General features: G+C 51.5%; 1 protein-coding gene across 12 annotated transcripts in view; it reads left to right on the forward strand.

Annotated features, from left to right (window-relative positions):
- The window catches only part of AMPD3 (adenosine monophosphate deaminase 3), a 52,278-nt gene that overhangs the window by 21,751 nt on the left and 18,116 nt on the right, over window positions 1-12,411 (forward strand). For 11 of the 12 annotated variants that reach the window (XM_027578324.2, XM_027578328.2, XM_027578329.2 and 8 more), the window contains exons 3-5: window positions 5,144-5,348; window positions 8,597-8,759; window positions 10,881-11,100. In XM_027578324.2, the coding sequence (XP_027434125.2) occupies window positions 5,144-5,348; window positions 8,597-8,759; window positions 10,881-11,100 (588 nt within the window). The remainder of the gene's footprint in view (window positions 1-5,143; window positions 5,349-8,596; window positions 8,760-10,880; window positions 11,101-12,411) is intronic. The other variant, XM_027578335.2, reaches the window with a different exon arrangement.

Consider the following 12,411-nt stretch of genomic DNA (forward strand, 5'->3'; position numbering starts at 1 on the left):
AAAAAGCCACACCATAGCTGTTTTTTTTTTTTTTAATTAGGGTATAAGGGGGCCAGATTTTATCTGAAAAGTGTAGCTTTCTAGAACAGCTACTTTCCCAGTAAAACAGATAAACAGGTATTTGTTAGGAATTGAGCATGGTACAGCTAGTGTTATTAAATCGTTCTGTTTCATGAAATTTCTTAAATCAGGGGTAGGTAACTTTTTAAATTCAGGGCCATTAATAAAGGAGCCACATTTATTTTCTTTAAAAGATTTTTTTAAATTTATTTATTTGAGAGAGAGAGAGAGAGAGAGAAAAGCAGGCTGCATGCCCAGCATGGATCCCAACATGGGGCTCAATCTCAGGACCCTGAAATCATGACCTAAGCTGAAATCAAGAGTCGGACGCCCAACCAATGAGCACCCCGGTGTCCCAAGGAGCTTCATTTAAACAGTTTGATTCATCTGCTTTTAAAGTTAAGAATAGAGAGTATTAGGCCTATTTTAAAAGATAGTCAAGATTGTACTTCATTTTGACCTCTGGAGTCTTTTAGGAGGAAGGGCAGCTGGGAAGGACTGGGGAGAGGGAGGAAGGGAGCTGGCAGGCAGCGGAGACCCACATTTGGTCAGGAGGGAGCCAAGGGAGACAGTGATGGGTGAGGGCGGGTTATCAGAGGGAGGTGAAGGGAGAGACAGGGGTTGAGGTTGTGAGTCTTTACACCTGATAGGCTTCAAGTGTGCAAATCAAAGCTATGCCCACCTGGGCAGGCTGCTGGTCACTTGATGTGCACACAGAGTAGGTGCTGTCCGTGGGGCCCACGGGCCTGGCATCCTTTCTCACAGCACCCGCCCATCATGGGCACACACCATAGTCAGCTATATCTGCTTTCTCCTTTCTGGGTGAGCTGTGACCTCGGGTATCAATCACTGCTCCCCTTCTTAGACCACGGGTCCCCACTTCCCCAGGAATCAGTGCAATGATGGTGGAAGCAATGGGGACAGATGAACCTCTGGAAGTGGGGGGTGCCTGCCCCACCTAATGGCATTCAGTTTCAAACTATTAATAAATCTCCATGGTGGTTTGGGACTCTTGCCCCAAACCTTTAAAATGGTAATTCTCATCTGGAGGGGTAGAGGCTGCCAGAATGATCTGAGTGTGTGTGTGGGGGGAGCATTCAAACAAGCCTGCCCATTCTGGAGTGTTCCCCATTCCCTTTGGGAATGACGTAGGTAGACTTCTCTGACCCTGCTGCTTCACTGCTCTCACCCCCAGTCTGATTAGGTGTCTCCTCTGGGATCCCCAAACATCCAGAGCATCTCACACACCAACCCCATTGTGTGATGACAGTCTGTTGAATCGTCTGACCAGCTATGCTATCATCAGACAGCTGCTGTAGTCCGGGGTATAGTTTCTCTCCCTCTACCCCTGGGGCCTGACACTTGGTACTTTATTGAGTAAAGTGAGGTCTGTGTGTGGCCGCCTGATTCACTGTACACAATTGAGAGCCTTTGGTGAACGGTTTGCTTTGGTGATTTCCCCAGCCTGGAAGTCCTCTGGACAGACTACACAGGGCATCGGGCTTCAGAAGGTCCCTGGGAAGATGCTGGTTGCTCTCTAGAAGATCGAGGAGGGCCTTGAGGTCTTAACTTGGGTTTGGCGTAGAATCAAATGTTATTACGGGAAGGCTTTGGGGTGCCCAGGAGCTGAGGAGGGCTGGGGAGTGGGGCAGGGTAAGGATGGGGACACAGTGAATGGCAGGGGCAGCCAAGGGCCGTAGAGCTGGGGCAGGAACGGTACCAGACAGGTGCTGAGAGGTACTGTAATAACAGCCCATGTGACCAGTTCATGTCCTTGTGTTGAGGGCCTGTTTGGGCAAGAAAGTCTCTGTGGCCCAGGAGACCCATCCATTTCAGAGAGGATGAAGCTGCTCCTGGCCCCTTGGGCCCTCAGGCCTGGCCTGGAGCTGGTATGCTCACAGCCCCACACTCTGCCAGCTCTTTGGCAGGACTGAGTTTCTGCCAGGTGGATATGTGGGTGGGGGAAGGAAGGGGCCTTCCAGCTGTGGCAGAGAGAGCTGGCTCACTCTGGTGTCCCAAGGGCTAGCACGAGGTACAACAGATGGGACTCTGGACAGACAGATCTTGGCCCATCATAAGGAAGTGCTTTCTAACAGTGACAACAGATCATGTTTTGTTCACCTTGTTTGCATGCTTAGCACTGGCCTGGCCCAGAGTAAGTGCTTGGTGAATGTTTCTTGAGTAAATGATTGATGGCTGATGTCTTGTTCAGAAATGTAATGAGCTGTTTGTCAGTGGAGGTGTTTAAGCAGAGGTTGTCTTAGTGAGGGGACTGGGGTGTGTAATGTTTAAAATCCTTTTCAGCTAAGATACCCCATGGTTCTCTACTTCAGGTAAAGCTTATGGCTCCTTCTTTTATTACTGTTACGCATGTGGGGCTTCAGAGGGTCTTGAGAGGGAAAGAAAGACAGGTGTGTAGACACACACACACACACACACACACACACATTCAGTCACTCAGTTGCTGCTCTCCACCTTCGTTGGCTGAGCCTTGACTGGATGGAATGGATGCTACGTATGGGCCTATGGTAGATAGAATTTCTAAAATGCTCCCCCACCAAAGATGGCCCTCTCTAACTCCAGACCCTCTGAATATGATGAGACATCACTCCTGCAATTAGACTATAGTATATGGCACAACAGTCTTACAGCTGCATGGAACTGGATTGTGCCAACACCCCGCATAAGCATGGAAGTGGATTCTTTCCTAGAGTCTCCAGATAAGAGCTCAGTGAAGCCAGAATCTTGACTTTGGCCTTTCGATACCCCAAGCATAGAGCCCAGCCAAGCCCACCCAGACTTCTCACCTACAGAACTGTGAGCCAATAAATCGGTGTGCTTTTAGGCCACCAAGCTTGTGGTAATTTGTTATGCAGCGATAGAAAATAAATACAGGGCCCTCTCCTTGGGCTCCGTTTAGCTTTTCCAATTTGCTGAGATACAAGCTTAATGGTTAGCTCTGGTTACTCTAAGCCCTTGCCCAGGGTGAGTGAGCCCTGAGGAGATGCCCCATCTGTTGTTAAACCTGTCCCTTGTGCCTGTAGAATCAGGGCTCTCAGCCCCGGGATGCCCACATGTGACAATCTGGCGCTCACTTGAAGACCAAGATGGAGCCATAATGGACGTCTTCAAGAAGAGTTCTTTGGGCACAGCTGGGGGGTACTGGCTTCCTCATTGTGGCAGAAGAATATGGATATTCCTAGGACAAACCTGGTGGGCTCCTGGCTTAGGCAGCCTTCCAGCTTCCTGGACGTGGTGGGCTTTATGATCTTTCTTACCTGTTGCTCACCTTACACGTCATCTTGCTTCTCCTTGGTGAGACCAGCCCTCAGGCGGCATTGGCTGAGGCATGGAGGGGGGTGAAGTGGGCAAAGAGAAAAACCATGAGCTGGCAGGCGTGTGAGTGACACAAACGCCAGAGTCTCATGGGATCCAGCTGAACCGGTCAGAATGTTAGAGGGAGGCCAAAGTAATAGCTCTTCCTGTAGGTGTGAACGTCCAAAAGATGCCAAAGTGAGAACTTTATTGCTCAAGGTGAATCTGCCTCTGAGGAATGATTGACTGGCATGAGTGGACATCTTCCTTGGGGCAGGATGCCTAGCTCAGCTCTGTGGAATGGATGGGTGGCAGGCTGGAGAGAGCCTGGGCTGGAGGCTCCTGGAGTTCAGGCTGAGTTTCTGGAACGACTCAGTACCTCTGTTATGCAGGGTCATGGGCTGGGCAAAGGCAAACACCTGAAAAGGGGCTGCCTCTACTTTCCAGGTGCAAACAGCCTGGTCCCAAACAAGGGATAACACAGGTGGGCAGATAAGGATCAGAGAGCCATGGCAAGTGGTAGGTGTATAGACAGAGGAGGTCAATGTGCTTCCTGAAAAATTGGCAGTGGGCCTGTGAGGAGACCTGGCCAAGGGTCAGGAGGAAGATAACTGCTTCTAGGTGACTCATAACACCTGTTTGGAGATCAGACAATTTCCCCACCCCTGCTAGGTATCATGGTACCTGGAGAAGAGAGGGGTTCTATGGGCTCTGGTGGGTCATTGGGTCTTTTTGCTGGTGGCTGTAGGCCCTGGCTATCCTGCTGGGCCCTCAGCTAGTTTCTGGCATTGGATACTCCAATGCTGGGGGACTGGGGTCTTTAAAGACAGAGAAAAAGATGTGGGAGAGGGGAGTGCTCATGGCTTCACCTCATTGCTTCACCTTCAACTCCCTTCCTGGGGATCCTAGGACTTGGGGTGATGTCACTGAAACGTTACTCTTTAGTTAACGAGGAAGGTGAGTATTTACGAACCACTGCAAATAAGCATGAGCTTGCAGCCTTTTAAACCACCTTGTGCCCACTTCCCCAAGAGTTTGTGAAATCATCTTTTGGTGCTAAAGTGACAGGTCCAAAGGGCCCTGAACTTGATGCTGACCACTCTCTTTCCCATAATAGAGATACAGGTCTGTGCCTGCCCAGCAGTAGCAGTGGCAAGGATGGAGCATGTCGGGCTTGAGGAAGGAGCAGCGGGGGTGACAAGGTGGAGCAGGGTCCCTGGGAGGCTAAGGGCTAGCTGCCACCTTGCCATGTGACCTTGAGCATGCTCTCTTCTATTTCTGGGCCCCTGACTCCTTCATGAAGAAGAGACATGGGACTAGTGGGTGGTCACGCTCTCTCCTGGTTCCAGTGCCCCAGATTTTGAACTCTGTGAAATGCAAGGTGGGTGTCATCTGTGAGCCTGTTCACTGTCCTTCCTGAGGCTGTCCACGTGCTGGGACTTAGAGTGTGGGTGACTTGACCGGGTCCTCACTCCTCCTGCCTTCGGTGTGAGACTCTGGCAGTGTGGTTGGCTCTCTGTCTCCCCAAGGTTCTGCGTGCCGTGCAAACACAGGCCACGGCCATTCTTGGTGACCCCAGGGAGGGGTGTCTGCAGGGCTGTTCTGTACCTCAGGCAGAGATGTGAGTGAGAGGAAGGCATAATGAGCAATTTCTTAATGGTAGGGCCAGTACCAGTGATGAATCAGAGGGCAATTCTCCTGCCATGTGCATAATAAAGCCCCAATTCCTGGCTGATGTTTCCCACTTTTCCTTGTCCTTGGCTTTTAGAAAGAAAAGTTTCAAGATGATTCGGTCCCAGTCCCTGTCTCTGCAAATGCCGACGCAGCAAGATTGGAAGGGCCCCCCGACGGCCAGTCCGGTCATGTCTCCCACGACCCCTGTGCTCCCTGGCACCACTTCCCAGCCCACGCCGGTGCCCTATGCCATGCCCGAGTTCCAGCGGGTCACCATCAGTGGAGATTACTGTGCCGGGGTAAGGTGTCTCCCACTCCCCACTCTCTACCTGCGCCCCTGGGGCCTGCATGAGGGCCCATGTGCTTTGTGCAGAGGCTGGGGTCCTTGCCCACCAGGGACATGCCTAGCGCTGAAGCCTGGTCTGGTCCACGGGTGTCTGGGAGGTGGTGGGCAGGAGGCACAGGAGTCTGAAGAGAAGGAGGGTCTTAGTGAAGGTTGTGGGGTACGGGTGTGGCTAGGGCACTGCTCCTTCCTGTGTGGGGGGGGCGAAGGCTGCGGGCTGGCACATTGGGCCTGTGGCCTGCAAAGTCCTTGTGTTCTGTGGGTCCAGAATGCTGCTCTCAATCCCTGCAGCCCACTCAGGAAGATGCCAGCTCAGACCCTTGAGTGTTTCCAAATGTTGAGTGGACTCGAAGTCCACGTGTTGACTGGTTTGTGTGGAATCAGTCATTGCTGGTTCAGCTCCTTCTGTGGGATTCGGCTCAGTATCCTTAAATACAGGCTAGACCCTCCCAACCAGGAAGAGGGGGTCTTGATGAGAAAATGAGCAAGCTCAGTTACTGAAAATGTGCTAATTTTCTTGGCTGGATGATGCATTTTTATTGCTTCCTTCTTAAAGAGAAGTATCACTTAGTACAGGGTTAAGTTTGGTTCTCTCTCCCTGGCCCTCACCCTGCTACCCACACCTCAGTTGTCCTTGTCATTGTCAACTCTCTTCTTCTTCTTCGTCTTTTTTTTTTTTTTTTGAGAGAGAGAGGGCACACACATGTGCAAGGTGGAGGGGAGTCAGAGGGAGAGGGAGAGAGAGTCCCAAGCAGACTCTCTGCTGAGCGTGGAGCCCGACGTGATGCAGGACTCCATCTCACATCCCTGAGATCATGACCTGAGCTGAAATCAAGAGTCAGATGCTTAACCGACTGTGCCACCCAGATGCCCCCCACATACTTTATTTTTTGAGGCAATCCTTGGTTTTGGTTTCTTATGTGTATCTAAAATTAATTAGGCACATATAATTTGTTTATTTTTACATAAATGGTAGTTTACTATACACATTATACTGACTCTAGCTTTTCTCACTTAACAGCACATCTAGGAGGTAATGTCATATTAATATATAAAGAACATCCTTGTTCTTTTTTTTTAACAAGTGCATAATATTCCTCTGTGTGGGTGTACCACACTTAAGTTCCTATGGATGGGAATTTTGTTGGATTGGACACAATGCAGGCCTTCTCTGAAGATGCAGCGTCCTGACCAGGAGTCCTTAATGTCTACCTGGCTTCTGACATGTGGGCAGAACAGGAGAAGGGGGAGTAGAGGTGGACCAGCAGCCAGCTGAATGAGAGGATGTTGGCTTGGTGCAGTAGCTAGCTTCTTTCCATTGGTCTCCTGGCATGGAGCCCCTGAATTGGGCAGTTGGTCCCCAGAGAGCTATGAGTCCATGAGAGGCAGGCTGACCTTGCAGATCACCTTGGCTCTCAGTGGGCCTGCTGCCGGGCATAGGGCCCGCAGTGTGTATAAGCTGGCTGGTGGCTGCTGGTCCACTGGGCTCCTGAGCACCCTTTCTGATACTTCAGCCATGGCCTGAGCCCCTTGCCCTGCTGGGTCCATTGGCTCTGCGAAGTGTTTGGCTTTGTCATTGGCAGGGACATATTTTTGTCTAAGGTTCTAAGATGTTTGTGTCTATTCATCTATTCCTGCTGCTCTCAGAAGCCGTCCACTGGAAGGTGTAAAATGGAGTTAATGTGGGGACACATGGAATCAGGAAGGGAGAAGCTACTTTCTTAACAAAAGCGAGGAGGAACATTGAGTAAAAGTATAAAAACATGCATGGGAAAGCTATATACCAACTTCCTTCCTCTGAGCCTGGAGTGGAGTGGAGGAGCAGGGAGGGTGGAGTTTTAGCTGTGTCTGTGATGATTTATTTATTCAAATATATGGGAGATCTGGAACAGTAATGAAAAACATTAGAAGTTTTAGCTCTGGAAGGTAGACACATGGGTGTCTGTCATATTATCTTCACTGCTTGTCTGTGTGTTTAAAATGTTTTAAACCTAAAAGTGGTTTTTAATTAAAGCAGAGAGGAAACTTCCAGGAACACCCCCCACACCTCTGTGCTCCACTGGCATCTTGTACCTCCCTCTGCTCTGTGTCACTTACGTCCTGTTATGACTGTGAGTTTAGCTGCTTGTCTCCCCAGACACGTTTGGGTTTCTGCCACACACCTCCTTCCCAGACAGACAGAGATAAATGAGCCCACTGGAAGGTGGGAATTTATCTCTTCCATCTTTGAGAAACAGGCAGCTCTGGGAAGGCAGAACATGCTTAGGTGTTGGGAGCCAATCAGATCAGAATCTGAAGTCTGACTTTGTAACTTCTGGCGAGTGATTTATCCTCTCTGGGTGGCGGTTTCCCTCTTGGTAGAATGGGTTGCTGTGAAGACCAAAATGAAATCTAACACTTGCCAATAAGTGCTTGTTGACTGGGTGAATTGGGTGATTCACAGACGAAGCAGAAGCCAGGGGGTGGCAAAGCAGGAGACTGAGCGTGCAGAGTTTTTATGTTTACCTCTGGGGGACCCCTGTGTTTTCTCCAATGAAAGCGATGATCCTCACCCTGCTCAGGGCTATGGTCCAGGGCCTGGCTCTTCATGTTCAGGGTGCAGCAGGAGGGCTGTGGTTTAACTACCAGCACCAGAGGCTGGTCTTGGGGTGCAGGCTGGAGGACCTGCCTTCCTCTGAGTCTCCAGCAGCCGTCATTCTCCTCCTGGGCCAGGGGTCCCTGGGCTCAGTCATTGAGTAGGAGGACATGTAGGACCCAGCACAGAGTTGTACTCAGGACTAGGATTTATTACAGTGAACGGATGCAGAGCAAAGTCAGCACAGGGAAAGGGACAGGCAGTAGAATCTGCCAGAGCCCAGACTCCTCTCCCTGTGGCGTCAGCAGGACACGCTTCATTCCTTCAGCGTTGACTCATGACATGTTTGAAGTGTTGTCTACCACGGAAGCTCATCAGACTGAGCACCCAAGGTTAATAAAAACCTTGTCTTCCAGACTCCCAGAGAAAACCAGGTGTTCAGCATAAACAGTAGTGTTTGTGCAAACCGTTTAGGCTGGATGAGGTGCTCATATTAGCGAGTGGTGGGAAGGCACTCGAAACCCAAGTTCTCAGCTGCCAGCTGAAAGCCAACTTTGCAGGAGATCTTGCTACGGACTGTGGTCTCAGTCCTTCTATGTGGACTCTTCTCTGCCTACACCCTTCTGCAGATCACTGTGGAAGACTATGAACAGGCTGCCAAGAGCCTGGCCAAGGCCTTGATGATACGGGAGAAGTATGCCAGGCTTGCCTACCACCGCTTTCCACGGACCACTGCCCAGTACCTGGGCCATCGGCGGGTAGACACCACACCTCCGGAAGAAGGCCTCCCAGGTAGGGCACTGTGAGTGCATGGAGGGGGTCCTAAATGGGGCATGGCCCAAGAGTTGGTCAGGACTTTTTCCTGACTGGATATATTTTTCCCAGATGGTGTTTTAAGGACAGGGCCCTGGTATTGGCTTCCTACACCCAAAGATTCCTTCTGTGTGCACTCTATGCTCTGCTCTGGGTAGAACTGAGCTATAGCAGTTCAGAGAGATAGGCAATCTCATCCTGGATATTTAAAACAATACCACGACAGTAAATGCTGAATTTGCTAGTGGGGTGGGGTAGAGTGGGGGTAGACGCAGAGTGCATGTTCTGGGGGCAGGGAAAGTAGGCTCTGGAGTCAAACACACCTACCTCCTGGTCTCAGCTCCACCACTGTCTTGGGCAAACCTCAGTTTCTCAATCTGTAAAACGGGACTAATATCTATGCCCTGGGTCCGTTCTGAGGATTGAATGAAAGAATGCACATGAAGTACTTAGTGCAGTTCTGGCACCTGGTGAGTGTTCAGTCAATGGTAGCTGCATTTACACTGCAGAATTTGGGGAAGAAGAGATCAGAGATGGCAGGATGGTTTCTGGGGGAGTCTGGCCTAAGAAGGACCTAGGAGCAGTAGAGGCTGTAAGTTAGGTAAGATGAATGAAGACAACAAGAAACCACCATCTGTAAAGGTGGTACTGGGAGATCAGGCAAGGGCCTGCTGGTCTGTGCCAGTGCCCAGGACCCTGGCTGCCCTCTGGGTGTAATGGGTGCCAAGGGGTCTCCTGTCCAGGTTTTCCCTGAAACTCTGAGACCTGGACATTGAACATCTGTGACCACCTGGGACCCTGGTTAAATCTCAGCCCTTCCGGGCCTATTTCCCTATCTGTCTGAGGCTAGTCGATGCTACCTGCCCCAGTTTGGGCAAGGGCAGACAGGACCAGCTGTCAAATGTGTACTTTATACAAAACAGAGTACCCAGGGGGTCTGGGAATGAGCCTGGTGAGGCAGAGGCTGTGGCTTCTTGCAGGACGCTGGCACACTTTAGGGACTCCTGAGCTAGCCTGGGGCTGTGCCTGATGGGGGAACATGCTTCAGCCCCTGTGATGCCTCATGTGTGCTCTGGGGCGGTTTGTTCTGAGCACTGACTGGGGGGGACACCCAGGAAGGTCACCAGGCCTTGGCTGCTTTCTTCGATGAAGATTCCAGGGCTTCCGCCTGCTGAGGCTGGCAGCTGAGCAGCTGCGCCATATGTGGGGTTGGCTGGTGTGCAGAGTCACAGCCCCCAGATCTACTGCTATTGAGCATAACCTCTGTTCCTTGGCCAGAGATGGAGCTTATGTAGAGTCAGGAGAACTCATGGTAAGAGTGATGAGAATAATGTCGTCTAATTGATGGGTTAGGCATTACTATTACAAAGCATTTCTTATACCCACTTTTGCAGCCTTTGCAACATCCCATTAAGGCAGGGTGTGTTATTCTCAGATGAGCAGGCAGGATCAGAGAGGTGAAGTGGTTTGTTCAGTCTCATAACTGGGAAATGGCCAAGCGGCATTTTCTGTCTCCTGTGGGCTAACAGCCCTGGGGACAGAGAACTCTGTCCTTGCCATTCCCTGCTCTGAGCTGCCTATTCTGTGCTTATTTGGGGAGGAGGGGAGCCCTCCTTCCATCTAGCCCCTTGGCTGCCCTGGGCTCAGGAAGATGTGGGAGGACAGGGACAATTATTCCCACTGGGCAGTCCCAGGTGCTGCCTATTATTTTATTAGGAGAAGACACAATAGCCCTTTGTAATGTGCCTGGAGTCCCTGTCATGTCCAGGAGGCTGAAGCTCATTTCAGTTAAATTAAAAACATTTACTGAAGTGCCAGCCATGTGCCAGGGACTGTTCTAGGAAATGCGGATACAGCAGTAAACAAACCAAACATAAATGACCCAAGATAAGTAAGTGGAATTATTTTCCATAGTGGCAAATGCTAAGGAGACAATATAAAGGAAGGAAGGAGATATGTGATGTCAGGGCAGGTGAGAGCGGTGGGGGTGGTGGGGTTTGAGATGAGATGACGAGGCTAGCCCTCCCTGAGGTGACTTCTGAGCTCACGTGAGCTCATGAGGTCAAGGGCACTTTGCAATCACTCAATCCTGTTTTGCAGACTTCCACCCTCCCCCTCTGCCCCAGGAAGACCCTTACTGTCTGGACAATGCTCCCCCCAACCTGGGCTACCTGGTCCGCATGCAGGGGGGCATCCTCTTCGTGTACGATAACAAGAAGATGCTGGAGCACCAGGAGCCCCACAGCCTGCCCTACCCCGACCTGGAGACCTACACCGTGGACATGAGCCACATCCTGGCTCTCATCACAGATGGCCCCACGTAAGCCGGCTTCTCCCAAGTCTGCCTCTCTTTGCATGGTGGCTGTTCTGTAGGAAGGGGCTGGGAAAGGCCAACCAGATCCCCCTTTTACTCCGGGCTTTCCTGCACTTAAATCATCTCAGAAAGAGAGTACTTTCCCTTTCCCCCCATGCTTTGTGGGTTCCTGCAACAATTTTCCATCATAGGCTGGCATGTTCTTAGAGTCAGTACTACCTGTCTCTTCTGCATCCTAAAGCTGGAGCTTCTGTTTCTTAGAGGCCATCTGTGCACCTTAAAGGGGCAGTTTTCCCTCTCCCCACTCAGGCTGGCAGCCTTGCAGAGGTGCAGCCCAGGGCATCACAGATGGTGGAAGAGAGAAGACTGTTGCTTTGGTTGTTGGGTTTTCCATGTTTCTGGAGGGGAGAGTGCAGGGAGCCTGGGAGCTTTGTGCCATGACCCCCAGGATGCTCGCTCCCTCATGGGCTTGGCTTGAGCTAAACTGGAAGGCAGTTGTCTCCCTGCATTTGGTCCCTCCCTTCTTGGTGAGCACTTCAGCTAATCAGCAAAGGAGGTTCGGCAGGCCTGGCCCCTGAACTGGGGAATGGCTGTGCTGAGTGCTCGGTCAGGACCCAGCAGTGGGGGCAGGGAAAGGGTGCGGTCACTGCCCAGGAGCCTCTCTTGCCCTGCCTTCAGGGTTTTGCAGGGAATGGTGTGATGTCAGTTTCCAAAGGAGGAAGGTGGGCCCCAGGGGGGTGGGCAGAGTGGGTCTCAGGCCTCCTTGATCTGAGGGCAGAGCTAAGATCCGGTAGGGGGAAAAGGCAGTTTCCAGGAGCTTGCCTCTGCCATGTGAGGAGAAGCTATGAGGGGAAGCCTTGGGAGGGAGTGGAAGGGGAGGACCCAGGCTGTTCCAGGAGGTATGTGAGCAGGGGTTGTCCTGTCCCAGAGGCTGTCCAGGCCAGTCCTGCTGGTAAAGGGACTAGGTGAGATGGCCTTTGAAATCCCTCCTGACTCAGATTCTTTATGTTTCCTCTGAGCTCTGCTCTGGGGCTTGTCTCGGTTGACATGATGGTGCTGTTCCAGGGTTGGCAGCTGCTCCTGATGAAAGTCCGAGTGATTTCATGCCAAGGGAGCTGCTGTTTATTTGGGGGTCACGGGAAGCAGGGTGGCATGACTTGTGGTTGGAAGTTCCGTGTGGCTGTGGGTACAGGCACATGGCCAGGCCCCTGGGCTGGGTATGGGCTGGAAGTTGGCCGGGAGCAGTGAGCATTCCCACCCTTGGTGGCCTTTGCTGGCTGGCGGGAGCATCAGTCCCTGCAGAGATTTCTGTCCTAG

This window comes from Zalophus californianus, chromosome 11, assembly GCF_009762305.2.
Source record: "Zalophus californianus isolate mZalCal1 chromosome 11, mZalCal1.pri.v2, whole genome shotgun sequence".
NCBI classification, from domain to species: Eukaryota; Metazoa; Chordata; class Mammalia; order Carnivora; family Otariidae; genus Zalophus; species Zalophus californianus.